We start from the raw sequence: 17923 nt of genomic DNA on the forward strand, positions 1-17923 counted from the left end.
CAAACACTGATTCACAGTCATGTCAACCTGAGATGAACAACGACACATATTATGCTGTCGTTATTTATTTAAAAATCCAAAAAGCAGTGTGTGAGAAACGAAGCACACCCCACGATTCAGTAACCTGTAGAACCTCCTTCAGCAGCAGTAAGTTGAAGCAATGGTCTCTGGATGAGTCTGTCACATCATTGTGGGTTTGGCCCACTTGTCTTTGTTGCTTCAGTTCATTGAGGTGTGCAGACCTTGGTTTCTGCACAGCTCTCTGAAGGTCCTGACAGCCTTTAATCTCGCTGATATCTGGACTTTGGGCTGTCGCAGCACCTCGATTCTTTGCTTTTTCACTCATTCGCTTGTGTTGGCATCATTGTCGTATTGCATGAAACAATTTCACCCACTTTAGCTGCTGGACATTTGACTCTAGCAGACTTCAGTATACGGAGGAGTTCATGCCTGACTCAGTGACTGCAGGGTGCTCAGGTCCTCGTCCCTCCTCCACCGCGCTGACAGTTAGTCTGAGCTGTTCGTGCTGATGAGCTGAGTTTGGTTTTCTCCAAACGTGTCGCTCTGCATTATAGACAAACATCTCCACACTGGTCTCAGCTGTCCAGAGGACATCGTAAAGCTAAGCTAAGTCTTGCTGCCATGGGTTTTTAGGCACAAGAGGCTGTGTCCTGGACACCTACCAAACAGCCACACCTGGTCATTCTTTTGTCTCAGTGTACTGTCATTAAGATTTAACCTGCTAACTGAGGCCTGAGGTGGAGCTCTCGGTTTTGTTGCAGTTTCTCTGAGTGTTGCACCGTCTGAGCTCGGGCTGAATTTGAAGGGACGTCCACACCTGGAAAGATTGTGGGAGTGTGTTAACACACCTGAAGGCTCCAGCCCTGCAAACTGACAGAAACTGCTGCTTTTATGGAGGTGGCTGAGGATCAGTTAATCACGTGTCTTTGATTAGCAGCACCTTCTTAATTCTTACGGATGCAGTGAAGGTGCATTCAGTGTTTCACAGTCCTGTGAAAACTGTATTTTTCACAGTTGCACACATACGAGCTTTTAATACAACACAATTTTGAGATTTGTGCCAAATTATCCAGTGCCCTTAGCCCGCTTTGAAAACCTCTGTGGTTAATCACAGCCTGTGACAGTGATCATAAAGATTGTGTATGCAGGATGCATGCATTAAATGTATGCAGGATTTCCACTGAATGATTACATGTGATTTAATAATCACATCATTTAAACATTCAACAAAATATCTTTAACTGGGAAATTCTGATATTTTAAAAATCCCTGTAAATAACAGACATGCAGAGTAGCATGTTACAGACCGATGGCAATAACTGTTTTTATTACAAAACTCTGCTTCATCAGCATTTGTCCATCTTCATAAAAATCCATCTCTTGAAAAACTCATATTGTAACAGGGACACACTGAGGTCATTTAATATGTGTAAAACATGTTTAATTTAAATAAATAAATCTCACAGTCCCTCACAGTCATACTCCACAGGAAAAACACCACATATTAAAAATAATGCTGCTACTTTTATCATTTCCTGTGATTTAGCTACAGCCTCATATCCAGCCACTGGAAGAAAATCATGAGTTTTATGACTGAGAGGATTTTTTGATGAACTGTTTTAATTTCTCTTGCATTCAGTGTGATTTGTAAGTCCATATTAAAGTGGTGGATCCCTTCAGTGTTTCCTTACTTCCTGTCATAGATGTCCTGTTCCAGTGATGGACATTCATATTAAACATGGACAGAGTTTCTAATAATGAGCTCATCCCTGTGCCTATAGCTCACACTTCAGGTTGCTCTAAACACACAGAGAGGGGATATCCCTAACGGCATAGAAGCCCCACCCACCTGCTGTTCAAACCTTCTGTTTGCGAGGTGCAGCCAATCAGAAAAGATTGGCGGAAAAGGAGGGGAAGGAGTCTAGGCAGTGTCAGACCGAGGATGAATGGAGAGGCTGCACCGACACACAAAGCTGCTCTGGACTCCGTCAGAAAGAGTTCTCGGAGCTCTGGGGGGTAAAGTGAGCCCCTCTCCCCGACCTGCTCCGTCATCGTGCAGCGCCGGAAAGGGCCGAGCAAGAAAAAGGAGGCGTTTCCTCACATCAGCTGCAAATTTATGCAGAGCAGTAAAATCAGGGCTGCTGCTGCCGCTCCGAGCCTCCTGCACAGAGAAGAAGACGGGAAAAAAGCAGCAGCACCGGGCACCGCGCTAACAAAAAGCCCGGCACATCGTTGCAGCGCTCGGTGTCGCTCTGCAGCGGGCAGCCGGTGCAGCAGGAGGCGGACGATCCCGGACCGGTGACGGTAAGGACGGAGCGAGAGCCGCGTTAACGAGCCAGACAGCAGCGGCGGAGGCGGGGGGCTAGCGGGAGGCTAGGAGGAGCAGCCTCCGGTGGATCCAGTGTTAACTGGTCTGAAACATGGAGGATGGCTAGCTAACGTTAGCGCTGTGCGAGCTGCTCAGGTGGTTGTTGTTGAGCTGGTGGAGGCTGGAGACGGAGGCAGGCTGTAGGTGCTGGGACGGGATGGAGGAGGAGGAGGAGGAGGAGGAGCAGTGATAAAGAAAACTGCAGGAATTAAAAAGGTGGTGAACACCTGGTCTGAATCCGTCCTGTAAGGTGCAGAAAGAAGTGTTTCTCCTGCAGGAGCCTTTGTGCTGGAGCACATTTCCCCCTTTTTTATTTCAGGCAGAGCTCTCTGGCCGCTGCGCACACTCCTGCAAAGAGGAAATAAATGCGCATTTTAAAAATTACATTAACGGTCACAAATTGGGAGTAACTCCATCCCCATGCCAATACACACAAAGCATCTGCAGAACTGCAAAATAATATAAAATAATTTATATATATATGTGAAATGTGTATTTGTAATTATTCGTCTGTATGTGGGTTTTCATTTATGCAGGCATAAAACACACTTTTGTTTGTCAGATGGTCGGAAATAAGAAGAAAATGCAGCAACTTGTTTAAAGTTTCTGTGCCCCCCCCCCCCCCCCCCCCCCCCCCCCCCACGCTGCAAACATGCAGGTTATTTATCTGAAAATTTGCATTTTATTAAAGTTTCCTTTGTTTACTGATCAGCGTGTAACAATAACCACGTACTGCCAATAAAGGTGATGACATCCATATTGGGTCATCATCATGAATGTGTCGTTGTGGTGGTCCTTTTGTATGCTTTTGTACAGTTATGGTTACACACTCCTTCCACCTCCATGCTGTAAATGACCACACACACTAAACAGTTACAGGTTTAACTGATATTTAGGCTGATTTTTTCCATCATTTTCTATAGTCAGGAATAAAATGATCAGAAATTCATTTGTTACCATGATCATTGAAAATCGGATTCTGTGACAGCTCTTCTTACATTTATTTGATGGGTCTGTGAACACCTGAGATTTGACCTCGTCAGTATTTAGTTGTGCAGTTCAGAGGTCGTTTCATAGGCTTCCTGTGTGCAGATGCACGCTGCATGTGGTTAGTGTTACTCTGCAGCTGCTCGCAGTGTCACAGCTTGTAAAACAGAAGAATGTGGTGGGTTGGTTGAGAGACATGTCAGAGAAATGAATCTGTGCCCCTCCTCCTCCACGTGCTGCGTTACAGGGACCTGTGATTGTTTCTAACTGCATATTCTTGGACTCCGACAGAGCAGCTGATCCCTGTTCACGTCACAGTGGGCCTCAGTGAAGCCGCTCAGTTCATCGACTGCCTGAAACGAGACTTTATATCCCTTCCCTCTACCTTTAGGGCAGCTCATACTGATTGGCTGCTGCTTGTAAACAGCAGGTCGTGGAGCTCTTGTGTGACTGAGATTCTGCTTCTTTGGGCATCATAAAGAACCGAATCCTGAGCTTCTATATATGCTGACCTCATTATTTGAAGCTTTGGTTGTTTTTAATACACCATTGTTACAGTATGCATGTGACAGAAAAAGGAAAAGCTTATTAGGACCCCTTTAAGGTGTAAACCTGTGTCTGCTCCTCTGTGGAGCTCAGTCTACAGGAAAACACAGCTGTCTGTCAGACTCTGAGATATTGTGATTGTCTGCCATGAAAAACGATCACGTTTTAAAATGTTGAAAGTGTTAAAAATAGCGAGGACCGGAACTGCATCAGTCAAACAGCTGGAGACGGTGTTTCGCAGTGAGGTGTGCTGTTTGTCAGGTGCAGTGACAGGTGTGTTCGTTATTTGTTTCTCTCCACTACATCAGACCCTCAGAGGGAGAAAGCTGCGTTTGCTTCCTCGTGTTACTGACGGACGCCTCATCTGTCTCCTCAGCAGCCATGGAGACAGACGGAGAGCAGAACCAGCAGGGGGCCTCGACCAATGGAAGCGCCGCATCTGGGACCAGCTCCCGCCCCTCTCCCATGAATTCCATGTCTCTGTATGAAAGGCAGGCGGTCCAGGTAGGTGTGAGTGTTTGCACCTCTGTGGCTGTGTTTGTGAGGACCAGACTGATTTTTAGACCTTGAGAATGAGTCCTGGGGGGTATGGAAGGATGGAGGGGGGGTGGATGGTTTCACAGCTGCCGTTAGCATTCAGGTTAGGATGAGTTTTAGGTTAAGATTGATTATAACTAATCCCGTCCTCACCCTGAAAACGTGTTCGATTTTGTTGGGTTTCCGTGTTCATGCTGAGCATGTCTGGATTTTTATGTTTGCTCATCTTTCCATTATGCTAAAGCTTGACGTGCACTTCGAAACATGAAGACATCCCTGATAGAAACCGATGCTCGCCATGCTTATTTTTACTGTTCCTGTTTTTAAATTAAAAGAAATGATCATGTTCTTCATAGGCTGGCTTTTAATGGCCCGTGCCATCTTTAAAGTCTTGTTGTTCTCATGCTTGCATCATACCATGAGGGTGATAGTCCAGCAGCGGGCTGCATCGTCCTGCTTGTGAGTGGTTATTGTTGGGCTAAAAGTAGGTTGCGTCCCTGGGGGTTAGACTGCACATATGCAGGTCTCGACTTTAAAAAATGGGACTCGCGGGAGCTTGTGGCTCTTCACATTGTTTAAAACTCATTCAGATCTTTTGCAAGACTCATAAAAAGCTCCCTGTTGTTGTTCTTGTGGCAGAACTTTAATGAGGATGTAGGAGGAGCCAGTTTAATGCTGCCAGTAAAGAAAACTGTAATATAAATTGGTAAAAAATGATGTTGTCTTTCCATTTTCATGTCCAAATTGTGCCTGTGGCTGCAGTGTAAACATGTCTGTGGGCAGCTCGTTTGTCTTTAGAGATTCTGATTTATGTGTTTGCTGATGGACAGAAGCTGATGAAGAGTGACTGAATCAGGGAGGAGAAGAGCAGAGGCTGAGTCGTGCTGGGTGTGATGGAGGCTCAGTGTTATTTTCTCAGGCTTTTGTCACCCTGCATGGCCATCTGTCTTTGTCACCCAGCACACACTAATCCAGCCCGCCGTGCTCGCTTTCATCCCCCAACTTATTACTGTAGGAGCCTGTGCTCATACATCAGGCAGCTGGCAGGAGGTTTCTGCAGCTTTGCTCTCTCTGCGCTCGTCTCTCCGTCTGCTCTTCTCCTCTGTTTTCTTGGTACTTCCTTTTCTGTCCTAAATTTCTCCCCTTCCTCCTTCCTTTCCTGTCTTCTTCTGGCTCTTTGCTGTCATCTTTTCCGTCTCTATTCCATAACACTTTACTTTTCATGCTGCATGCAGTTTTCATTGCTGCTCCTCTGTTCGTCCTTCCAGGCCCTGCAGGCATTACAGAGGCAGCCCAATGCAGCTCAGTACTTCCAGCAGCTGATGCTGCAGCAGCAGATCAACAATGCTGCCCAGCTGCAGAACCTGGCCGCCGTGCAACAGGTAAAGGTGAGTGCAAGTTCATTTCCAAATTTCACTCTGTTTCTTTGATGTTATTAATATCCAGCAACTGTTTCCCAAGAATTTTGCAAAGCACAAAGAAAAGCTGTCAGGAGCAATGCAGCAATGCACGATGACACTAACGGAGGCGTATAAGGAGAGAAAATGATTGCATCTGCACCACCTGCTCACAGTAATAAACTTAAGTGAAAACCACAAGAATAAGATGTGAAGGCCACGCACACAGTCGGTGCTGCTCAGCTGTGAAACTTTGAGGCTTCGTGGCCAACAGAGCTGAGCATCGTTTGCATCAACTGCACACGGCCTCTGTAATCAGCTCAGTTTTGCTCTTTTTGGAGTTTATTGAAGCTTTTTCTCTTTATCTTCCTTTTTATATTTCTCTTTGTTTTTTAGGCCACTTTGGCTGCCAGTCGTCAGTCGAGCCCCTCCAGCAGCAGCTCCTCTCAGGCTACCAGCGCAGCCTCTGTATGTGCTCTCAGTTCAGCCACCTTTTCACGCAAGCAGCCAAAAACAGTTACATGAGATTCACATATTAAAGATTCACATTATTATTCTTAAGGTCAGCGTAACGTCCGGATCGGGGTCTACAACCAGCAGCCGTCCAATGGGTGCGTCAGCAACATCCACAATCAGCCAATCGGTGCTGCTGAGTGGGACGGCCGGAGGGCAGGGTCAGATGTATCTGAGAGTGAGTAGAATTAGACGGTTTATGTGCGGCACCCTCTCAGTTGTGTGCATTTTAATGGCTTTAATGTCTTTTGATCCTGCAGGTGAACCGCTCCCTCAGGACGCCTATCCCCTCCCAGCTCATCTTCATGCCCGGCAGCACTGCAACTACTGCTGTGGCAACTGTTGCCCAGCAGCCACAGGCTCAGCAACAGCAGCAGGAAGTGCCTCCGACTTCCTCATCCAGCAGCCAATCAGATAATGATCAGGTGTGTGGAAATAATGTGTTATGGCCTGAAGAGGCCTCCTTGCTTTTCTCAGCGATGGAGAGCTGTCTTCACACAAATGTTTGCTCTGTGCCTCCATCTCTAGGTGCAGAATCTAGCAATGCGAGGTGTGTCAGGTCCCAAAGCTGTGGGTGTTAAGACCGAAGCCCCAGAGAGAAGTGACTCAGGTAGGGAAGAAAGAAGAGGAAGCCTGCTACCAGCTTCTGTGAATGAAAGCATTTATAAACATAAGAGTGGTTTAGATGCTTGCACGTGTAACAAAGGAGTTGCAGGTATTGACAGACTAAATGGTAAATCATAGCGTGACACGGCACTTCCCCTCCACAGTTGATCCTATAATCTAAAAACAGAGCTTTAGAGGGAGCCCACAATCCGTGTATATTAGCTGATCTTAAAGTCTCGTGTAGGACATGCTATTTAAGCTGTCTCCAGTCCCTGCTGCTCTGCAAGCCACTGTGCAAGCCAGCCCCTTGTCTTCATGCTGTTTGTGTCTGTATGAAGGACCAACCCCAATCTAAATGACTTCAGATGACGGTCCCTTTTTCCCTGTTTTGATTCCGTATCAGTGAATATTCAACTTAGATTTTATTTGGTGCGACTGTGATCTGTGACACTAGTTCTACAAGCTCTGCCCATCAGCCGTATGACAGAATAAAGCTTGCATCTACCTGCGACTAGAAGTTTGTGATGAAGACTAAACCTACAGGGTGTTTCTCTTCAGCTGAGCCGTCATGCTAGTTGGAGTGTAGGTCGATGGATGGGGTCAGAGGAAACCCTCATTTTGGGGTGAACTGTCCCTTTAAACAAACTAAACAGGTTTTTTTTTCTTTTTCCAGCTGCCTACTCTCTGGTCCAGCCCTCTCACCAGTCAACCCCTCAGTCCCCCACCAAACTGAGCCAGCCTCAACCCCAACCACCTCACATCAAAATCCCTACCTACCCCCAGCCTACTAACCTCAAAGCCCACCCCAGCTCTTCCTCCGGTACCTCATCTTCCTCCTCATCCTCCATCCCTCTCTCCCAGCTTTTACTTCACAGTACTCGAACCCTGACCACAGGAACCACAGCTCCCACGGCAGCGCATACTCTGGTCCTGACATCTAACGCGACATCCCAGCCCCACGGGTACCCAGTTGGCACAGCGACTATCAAACCAGCGGTCAACGCTCAGACTCTGGTGGTGCAGCCTCTGCAGAAAACCTCACTCAGTGCTGAGAAATCAGGCCACGGAAACGGACCCATCCCCATCCAACCTAAGACTTTACAGGGGCTGCGCCTGCCCCTCCAGCTGCCTTGTAGGAACCCCCCTCCTATCCTACCCGCCCCACCTCCTGCCAGCAGCTCCGCCCAGCCACCCCACACGCCTCACATCCCAGTCCAGATAGTGGGGGCCAGGCAGAGCACACTTGGAAATGCCCAGGCTCTCGCCTTGGCCCGTGGGAGCTGCAGCCAGGATGGAGCCGCCGTCCTCACCAGCTCATCCAGCCTGCTCACCATGGTGGCGTCCATCGCTTCCAGAGAGGGCGGCGTCGTGGGCCGAGGGGTGGGGCTGAAGACGCTTCAGTCACCCCAGGAGGCTCCTCCCTTGGCTCAGGTGTCTCAGGTGCATCCACAGGCCAATCAAAGCTCCGGACAGAGTCAGAACGGACAGCTGGCTTCGAGCCCCGCCCCCTCCCAGTCCTCCACCGTTTCATCTCCTCCCGCCTCGCTGTCTCGCCCCTCCATCTCTCTCCCCCTGGTGACTGAAGAGCAGAGAGGGGCATCAGCTGGTGTGACCACCAATGGAGACTCATCAGGGGGTCAGACACCACAGGTGAGCTGAAGCCAGAGTAAAATCATTCTTGTGAATGATATGTTTACGTTTCTGCATGTGTTACAGATGGTGATTTAGCACTGAAACAAAGGTGCTGCCCAGCCTTTACCTGTATTACATCTGAGTGTGTGCCTGTATGTGTTGAAACTTTTTGTTTAGAGTAAGCAGATGACTGGCTCTATAAAAAGAAAGCTGGACTCTAATTCAGCCAACGACGAAGATGGCCCCTCCCCTCCACGGCTCCAGCCAGTCAGAGATCACGCCTCGGCCCTCCCGGCCAATCCCGTGGATGCAGGTAATAACACAGAAATATATCTCTGTAAATTACTGTCAACACATTCCCAGTGAAAAACAGTATTTATCCTCCTCCACCTCTTCAGGCTCTGCTGCTCCTCCTCCGCCCCCTCCAGCCTCCTCTCCTTCCCCGGTGCTGCTGGTGTCTCGTGGGGCCTGCGGTCAGGGGGAGAGAGCTCCGCCGCCTCAAGCTGTGGTTAAACCACAGGTTCTTACGCACCTCATAGAGGGCTTTGTGATCCAGGAAGGGGCGGAGCCTTTCCCTGTGAGTATGTGGGATTTGTAGTTTCTGTAGCTGGCATGTTGGTCGCTGAGGGATTCTTTTTTTATTGCCTTTGTGTTTGACTGACAGGTCTGTGGTCCAGTAAAGGACTCGGCTGGGGAAGATTTGACCAATGACAGTCCAGACACTAACCCATCAGAGACTGTTACCACAGCAACAGGTAACAGCCCAGCTGCTTTCAGGCCATGTTTGAGTGTTGAAGTTGAACTCTAAACAACTTCTATAAGGTTTCTGAGGTGAAGTTATCACCGTGTGAGCAACAGTACTTACAATCTGGGAAATGTGATTTCTGTGCTGCTGAAATCTCTAAAAAGCTGTGCATTAGAAATGGTACATATTTTATTTTTCCCTCCCTGCTGGTCTTTAGTGTTCTTTATCCTCTAGATTTCTTAGTGATTTAAACTTGGGTGTGTGTGTAGCCATACAGTCTGACTTTCTGTCAAATTATTATGATCACGAGCCTCTCATCATGGACACATGCATACTTCCTTCTGCACATTCACATTATTTTCCCTTTGGTGCAGCACGAGGTGAGTGCCATACTGGTTCACAGCTGACTTCCTAAAAACTGTCAGACTTGTTCAGAGATGATCTAGAAGGATAAAGACGAACTATATGTGAACTGTCCTCTCACGTGGACAGGGCCTGTGGGGTCTAATGTTGATGATGACCCTGGTTTGCCCTCTGTTTGTTTGTGCTGAGCTGCAGGAATGCAGAAAGATTTTAATTATAACCTTCAAGCCAGGAATTTCCCACCTCTGGCTCTAAACTGCAGGCAGCACTAAAGAGCTAGAAAATCTCATCACAGTCTTGTTTTCTGTGTGTGCTGTGAGACTCTAAAGCCATTTGAGTACACAATGCAACATATTTACTTGTGTACAAAGTGTAAAGTGATATATTTACCCTGTGCTTTGTTCTCTCTCCCCTCAGTGCTGAAGTGTGAGTACTGTAAAAACTTTGCTCCTGCCAGCCAGTTCAGAGGCACCAAAAGGTTCTGCTCCATGTCGTGTGCCAAGAGGTACTTCAAACGCATGAAACATATACAGAATAAATCACTGTACTGCAAACAGCTGCAGCCACTTCAGCTTATTTCACAGTACAAATGATGAACGTCTCCTAGTTACAGTGCAGCTTCTCATAGATATAATGTGCAGTGAGGTCTGATCTCTTGATGTCAACAAAATGTGACAAAAATCTGCATGAAGCTGTAAATGTCTAAAAGCCTCCTACTTTCATTCTTTTAGTTATATGCAGGGTTTCCCACGTAATTACACTGTAATAGCAGCACTGTGTGTGTGTGTGTGTGTGTGTGTGTGTGTGTGTGTGTGTGTGTGTGTGTGTGTGTGTGTGTGTTTGTGTGTGTGTGTGTTTGTGTGTGTGTGTGTGTGTGTGTGTGTGTGTGTGTGTGTGTGTGTGTGTGTTTCCTAAGTAAATGAAACATAGTGTCATATGTATAATAAAGTCCTGTTCAAAGTTCACAAACGGATTAACAGAAATGTAAATGAAAACACAGAATCCAACTGAACATGACAGCAACAGAACAAATAAAAAGATTAAATTAAAGAAGAAATTACAAGAATAAAATGATTAAGAACAGCAGGTTAAAGCTGGAGCAGGAAATAAAGTCTGCAAGTAAATGGTAAATGGACTAGTTCTTATATAGTGCTTTTCTACTCAGTCAGAGCACTCAAAGCGCTTACACAACACGTTTACATTCACCCATGCACTCCCATTCATACAAGCACTTCCATGTTTACTAAGCTAAGTGCTTTTAATTATCTAACATTCACACACATTCACACTCTGACGGTCGCCTCGGAGAGCAACTTGGGGTTCAGTATCTTGCCCAAGGATACATTGGCATGTAGCCTGGAGTAGCCAGGAATGGAACCGCTGACCTTCCGATCAGTAGATGACCTGCTCTACCTACTGAGCTACAGCCACAACAACTGGCTAAAAGAAATAAAAATCTCAGTAAATCCAGCACGGCCCACAGAAAGTGTGTGTGTGGGAAACACTGATATAATGAATCATGTGAGAGTCAGCCTCAGAGACGTCCTCAGGTGATCTGTGTGTGAGTCTGCAGTGAGACTCAGTGTAACTAAAGGCGCCTGCACTGCTGTGGGAACCCTCAGGTGGCTCCAGCTGTACGTTTCACAGCATGTGTGTTTCATGTTGTCGTGATGTTTAATACTGTGATAGCCCCGCTTCATCCACTTCCACACAGCATGTTAGCTCACAGTACAGTGGAGGCAGTCTGACGTGTCTCTTCTATGTGCTCCATATTAAAATGTACACTGTATTTATTATGTTTCAGCATATAAACAATGCTTCGTCTGCATTGTTTGTAGCAGTATGTTGTCAGTATATGATTTGACATTTTCTGCTTCTGCTTTGCATTTGTCCCTTTGCCCACTACATGTGTGCAGCTTATATGCCACGTATGGTGCAAAGAGACAAAACTATGTGCTGCTCGTCTTGGCTTCAGTACCGTATATGTCACTCTTTGTCTACGATACAGTATGTATTGGTTCCCCAGGTACAACGTCAGCTTCAGGCAGCACTTCAGCGCGCGGCAGGGTCACGGCCAGCGTCAAGCTCAAGATCGCTCTCCGGACCGAGATCAGAGCCGAGGACACCTCTCCAACTCGGACGACGAGGGAGGAATCGCCAGGAGGAGGGTTCCCCGCAGGACCAGCTCAGAAATAGCCAGTGCCAAGATAGCAGGGAGGCCCCTACCTGTCAAGGTGAGGCAGGGGTGTACAGTCCCTACAAGGATCTTGACCTCTCATCTTCTAATCTGTAGGATGATTTTTGGCACTGGAACCTTTCTGGCTTCCGCCTGCAGTCAGTCTTTGGTTGCGTGCTGGTTAACAGGTCCAGATGCAGTGTCAAAGTGATCACCTATCAGCTCAAGGGTTTTATTAGCTTCCTAAAAATGCTTCTGCATTCATAAGCAATAACTGGCACACAGAACAACATATCTGCTAGCTACATCAGAAGCTCTGAAACACTGACCATCATAGATGGTCAGTGTTTCAGAGCTTCTCTAACTTGTTCTAATGGAGAAGTTTCAGGAGCTCAGAAGGAGCTGCACTGTGTCTTTGTAGATCCAGAGAAAGCTGATGATCCATGAGAGGAACCGTGGTTCTGCATGAGAAGTATGTGAGGGTGGTGCAGGACATGGATGAGGACATGGGTGAGGTATGACAGATGGTTCAAGGTGGGGGTGGGATTACATCAGGGATCTGCTCTGAGCCCCTTCATGTTTGCAGCAGTGATGGACAGGTTGACAGGTGAGGTCAGGCAGGAGTCCCCATAGACTATGATGTTCACAGATGACACTGTGATCTCTAGTGAGAGCAGAGAGCAGGTGGAGGAGAGCCTGAAGGGGTGGAGGTATGCTCTGGAGAGAAGAGGAATGAAAGTCAGTACAAGTGAGACAGAATCCATGTGTGTGAATAAGAGGGAGACAGGTGGAAAGGTGAAGCTGCAAGGAGCAGAGGGAGTGAAGGTGGATGAGTTTAAATACCATCCAAAGCAATGGACAGACAGAAGAGAGTGCAGGCAGGGTGGAGTGGGTGGAGAAGAGTGCAGGAGTGACAGAAGGAGAGCAGCGAGAGTGAAATTGAAGGTTTACGGGATGGCAGGGAGACCTGCTGTGATGATGGTTTGGAGACAAAAAGACAGGAGGCTGAGCTGAAGATGCTCAGAACTTCACTGGGAGGGACAGGATTAGAGATGAGGACATCAGAGGGACAGCTCAGGATCAGCAGGTTGGAGACAAAGTTAGAGAAGCAAGGCTGAGATGGTTTGGACATGTGCAGAGGAGGGAGGGTGGATATACTGGAGAAAGGAGGATGAAGATGGAGCTGCAGGCAGGAGGAGAGGAAGACCTCAGAGGAGGTTCATGGATGTAGTGGAGGAGGACATGCAGAGGGTTGGTGTGACAGAGGAGGATGCTGGGATAAGGTGAGATGGAGGCAGATGGTCTGCTGTGGCGCCCCCTAAAGGCAGCAGCTGCTGGAATAAGAATCAGCAGATTAGATGATGTGCTCAGAGGTATGTGAATCCAGACTTTAGTGGCCTCTAAATAAAGGCTGGTGAGTGATGTGCTGAATATTTGTCCCAGAAGCTATTATGTTTATCTTTGTAAAAAGATTTAATATTTTAACACTTTTATTGGTCCGTTTGTTGTTCTTTTTCTATCATCCTGTTGGCAGAAATGCAGCTCTGAAAGTCTGTGGACACTAGAACCTTATAAAGAATATCATTTTCAGAGTAATGGGCATAAATATGTTTCTGCAGCAGCTTTCAGGTTTCTGGAAAGCTTTTTTTTTTTTTTTTTTTTAATAACCTCATAATCACATTAAAGTTGAAAATCAGTTCTTTATGGACCTGGCTTTGTGTTGAAACCTAAAAGGAACAACACAGCGCACATGATCTCATTGTGAGAGGTGACCTTTCACCTTTCTAATGTGTACAAATAACTCTTGCCTGCTCTAAATGCTGTTTCAGAGAACGTGTCCCCACTGTGCTGCTGTCAGGCATGCAGCTGTGAGCACAGAGACCCAGAGCAAACTGCATATACAGAGCTGTAAATAAAAAGTCCCCTTTAAATTTCTCCTGCGCTGTAACAAAGGTAGTCAGCAGCAGCATGTGGAGACCTCTCAGCACACACTTTTGTAACAGCAGAGTAAAAATAGATCTGAATGTGCATTTTTGACTTCCAGTCATGGCAGAGGAGCCTTTGCTCCCTGTACTGGCTGCTGTGCAGCCACTGAACCTTGTACTTATCTCCTCTGTGGGCCGGCTGCTCGGTTATCTCCGGGTTTGCTCTCCTTCATTGGGAGCTGTAACCATCTGACCTGCAGCTCTATTCTCAGATATGCACACAGGGTTCCATCGTGTTTTTGTAGTCAGACGAGGACTCCGGTGGGCCCTGCTGCTGACCACAGAATGCTTTTTATGCCTCGCTCACCTCTTTTTCTCCCGCTTGCAGTGCCGTTCAGAGTCGAGCCATTCAGACGAAGAGTCCAGTGCAGACGAGGATGAAGATGACCCCATGTCCCTCTCACCGGCCTCCTCAGCATCCTGCCACCAGCCGCCTCCTCCTCCACTCCCAGCAGAGAGCTCACCACCCGCCTGCCTGCCTGCTAGCCCCTCCCAGTGGAGTGTGGAGGAAGTGTCTCAGTTCATTTCATCACTACAAGGTTAGAAGATGTGATTTTTACCTTATCATCAGCACTGATTCACATAAAGATGTAGGGCTGCTGGATAATGTAGCAGTCACACGTGTTTAGATTAGCTGCTGTTATTTGAACAGAAAAATTACATTTAGTCATTATTTTGTGTCAGTGAGCAGCTGGACACGATAATACCTGTGAGCCCCACCTGCTGCTGTCGTAGAGAAGAAACCAGTCAGAGTCTGAAAGTGACCCAAAATCAAAGCAGGTGCTTTAAAGCTACAGATGTCCATCCGTCCGTCCGACCTGTCCATTTTCTTCTGCTTATCTGGGGCCGGGTCACGGGGGCAGCAGCTGAAGCAGAGAAGCCTGGACCTCCCTCTCCCCGGCCACCTCCTCCAGCTCGTCTGGGGGACCCCAAGGTGTTCCCAGGCCTGCCGAGCGATATAATCTCTCCAGCGTGTCCTGTGTCTGCCTGGTGCCTCCTCCAGGGGACATGCCTGGAATACCTCACCCAAGAGGCGCCCAGGAGGCATCCTAGTCAGACGCCCGAGCCACCTCAACCGGCTCCTTGTGAGCTGGAGAAGCCCAGAGATTAGACCATCCCCAGTGAGAAACACACTGCGATGGTGGGAAGAAAGAACTCAGCTTCAACAGCACAGGACCCACAGCAGAGTCTGCCAGCTATTAAGCCAGTTTATGGCTCACAGTTTATATTGGCACATGATTGTATGAGTACTGATATATGTCTGAAATGGTGGTAAAGATCATGATCGAACACTCGTGTCTTGGATTGGGCCGCGCTCGCCGGGTTACAGGATTGAGACGTCTGCTTTAAGAGAAAAGACGAGCCCAGAGAGTCGAGGACGAAACGCCAGCTTTGGGGGAGAGAAGACCAGAGTTAAAGACGTGCGACGGCGGCACGAAATGAAGAGTGTGAAGAAGGTGGAGGAGAGTAAGCAGCAGAACTTCATTTGTTAGCAGCAGAAATGAACGCACTGCTCCTGCATTAGCTGGCCCCTCTGCAGCGCTGTCGATCGCCCTGTTTCATTACTGTCCCGTTGTCTCTCTTTACCTGCTGCTGTTTGATTTCTGTTTTTTCCTCCTCTGCTTTTATTCCTCTCAGGGTGCGAGGAGCTCGCCTCCCAGTTCCTGTCGCAGGAAATCGACGGACAGGCCCTGCTCCTGCTGAAGGAGGAGCATCTCATGTCCACCATGAACATCAAGCTCGGTCCTGCCCTCAAGATCTGCGCTCACATCAACAGCCTGAGAGACTGAACAGTGTTTTTTTTTCTTTTTTCTATAAAAGGCCCCGGGCATTCGCCACCAACCTCCAGGTCAGACATGGAGCGTCCTGCAGGTGAATGTATGAAGTACAGTTCATATTCCAAACTAATCAAAGACTCTGCAGGGTGCTGTTTCTGACTCTCAAAGGTCACAGTTGGACAAGATGTAAAAATCCTTCAAATGTGTATTTTGATGAAGGTACAAATTCTGCTCCAAATGCTTATAACTGAACGGTTTGAATGTATTTTAATTGCTTAGACTTGTTCAAGCTACGGTATTTGCTGGTTCTCCGTGAACAGGGCTCCTCTGATCGTAGGCTGTGACTCTGGCAAACACACCGTTTTATTTTGTAATGGGATTTGGAAGGAAGAACTTTGGAAAAAAGATTCCAGGTTCTTTTTCTTAAACTAGTTTAGCATTCCTGCAGAAACATGGATTTCATTCAAATGGCCGCTGAGCACTTCCTAATTATCTGGGAGGAGCAGGCATCATCGCTTATATGGTGGCACTTTGATTTTGGAGGGGGGTTTTCTTTGAGCTACAGGGTACTGTGAGAGTACAGGGTACTGGCTGAAACCCGAATCCCAAAAGGTTCAAAGAGATTTCATACTTGGAGTGATGAAAATGTGGACATTTCCTCATTTTGACCTTCTTTTTTATACATAGAGAACATCAGCAGTAGAAAGAAACGCTGTTCCCTCTTTTCAAGCTTTTTATCAGAAATGGTCACCTCTGCGATTCTTCGTCCGTCAGCAGTTGTCAGCATTACTCAGATGGTACAAGCAGCTGCTCCTGATCTGGTGCACTTACAAGGTGATCAATTATGAAAATGAGCAGCACAAAGATGTTAATTTGAAGTGTCTGCAAAGGAGAAGCTGCTGGCCACATGTGGACCTATGTGGGGGGGTCATGCCTGAATGAATGACTGTGTGAATGAGTGAACCTTCAAACTGTAATAAGTGTAAAGTTTGCCTTTCTATTTAAATGCACATTAGTTTGCTGACTGCCTTGTTTAAGCTGTAGACGTCCTTCATGTTGTCTGTGAACCTCGTGGCCTTTCTCTCTACAACAGTAGGTTTAGATGAGGATTGTCTGTTTTTTAACTGCTTTTCATATCATTCCTTGTTTTATATTAGCACCTCCTTTTTTTACAACTCTTACTTAAGCAATGAAATGCGTTGCCTTTCCCAAAAAGCGTGACTGAATAGTAGCGACCTTTGATCAAGGGACCCTTGCTGTCTTCCTCATAGCTTTGTCACATAGCGTGTAACTACCAACAGTATGTACCTTTGTAGCTAGCTGGCTGTCTTTGGCTTTATTGTTAGTGACTGTGGCTAAAAAGGCTAATCTTTGATAGACGTGTTTATATTTCATTCTCCCAGGATGTTTGAGTCTTTACATCAGCAGGTCCTTCTGCATACTGTAAACACCAAAAAAAAAGGACTCGAACCTGAGGACAGTCTGACCTGTGCTGACCCGTGCAGCGTCTGACCGGTGTTCATGTAGTGTTCACGCTCCCAGAAAGTAGCACTTTTCTCCCAGAAGAACGGTGGGTTCTGCAAAAATGTTCTTTTCAGATTGGTGGAAGGAAGCCACGTGTAATCAAATGTTTGCTCGCAATAATCTGCAAAATCTGGAGGGGCTGGTTTTGACAAGAAGAGGTTAATTAATACTATCATGCAAATAAATAATCACAGAAGTGTTTTAAAGCTGTGATGCTTGTGTTTTTGTTGTCACATAGACTGTGTAATGAGTATGCTGAAACATACTGATCAGTATGTTCCAAATGTAACCAGTGAGAACAGATCATCCATAATCAATCCATAATCCCTTAAAGTTTGGACGTCCCAGATAAGATCAAAAATCTTGAAGTTATAGACTGTATGTGAAAATTGGATGTAGCCACCGTGCTGTCACATGATTCCAGTGGTGACATCATTCCGAATGTTTGAGCTGCGGCTCATCTGTCCTTTGGCTGGATGAGCTGGAAACATTCACCAGAACGTCTCGGGTGCTCTGACATCATTTACAGTATCAGAACACTCCAGGGCACGCTCTTTGAGTAAACTTAATGCTTTGATTCTTACGGCATGGCTGCGTTTAACCTAAAAAAGCCTTCCTGAGGAAGCCTGTTAGGCTAAACGGAATGCTACCATGAGAATGAAGCCATATTAAATTGTATCTGAAAAGCGCGTGCCTTGGAGTGTTGTGATATTTTAGCCTGTGTGTATCCAGAGAGCACCTCACA

At 46.9% G+C, this 17923-nt stretch overlaps 1 protein-coding gene across 3 annotated transcripts; it reads left to right on the top strand.

Moving 5' to 3' along the window:
- The first annotated feature begins 1964 nt into the window (after positions 1-1964).
- LOC115787593 (polyhomeotic-like protein 1) lies at positions 1965-17384 on the top strand. Of its 3 annotated transcripts, none has more exons than XM_030740340.1 (15): positions 1965-2325; positions 4299-4426; positions 5728-5847; positions 6253-6324; positions 6419-6547; positions 6630-6794; positions 6898-6979; positions 7649-8625; positions 8785-8920; positions 9006-9184; positions 9272-9362; positions 10133-10220; positions 11724-11949; positions 14205-14415; positions 15515-17384. In XM_030740340.1, the coding sequence occupies exons 2-15, from the start codon at positions 4304-4306 to the stop codon at positions 15664-15666; spliced, it is 2751 nt and encodes a 916-aa protein (XP_030596200.1). In that variant the 5' UTR covers positions 1965-2325; positions 4299-4303; the 3' UTR covers positions 15667-17384. The 3 variants fall into 3 exon arrangements, with proteins under 3 accessions (XP_030596200.1, XP_030596203.1, XP_030596202.1); XM_030740343.1 differs by having other exon boundaries at positions 11742-11949; XM_030740342.1 differs by having other exon boundaries at positions 4302-4426.
- The last annotated feature ends 539 nt before the right edge of the window (positions 17385-17923 follow it).

This window comes from Archocentrus centrarchus, chromosome 11 (genome assembly GCF_007364275.1).
Source record: "Archocentrus centrarchus isolate MPI-CPG fArcCen1 chromosome 11, fArcCen1, whole genome shotgun sequence".
Classification (NCBI taxonomy): domain Eukaryota; kingdom Metazoa; phylum Chordata; class Actinopteri; order Cichliformes; family Cichlidae; genus Archocentrus; species Archocentrus centrarchus.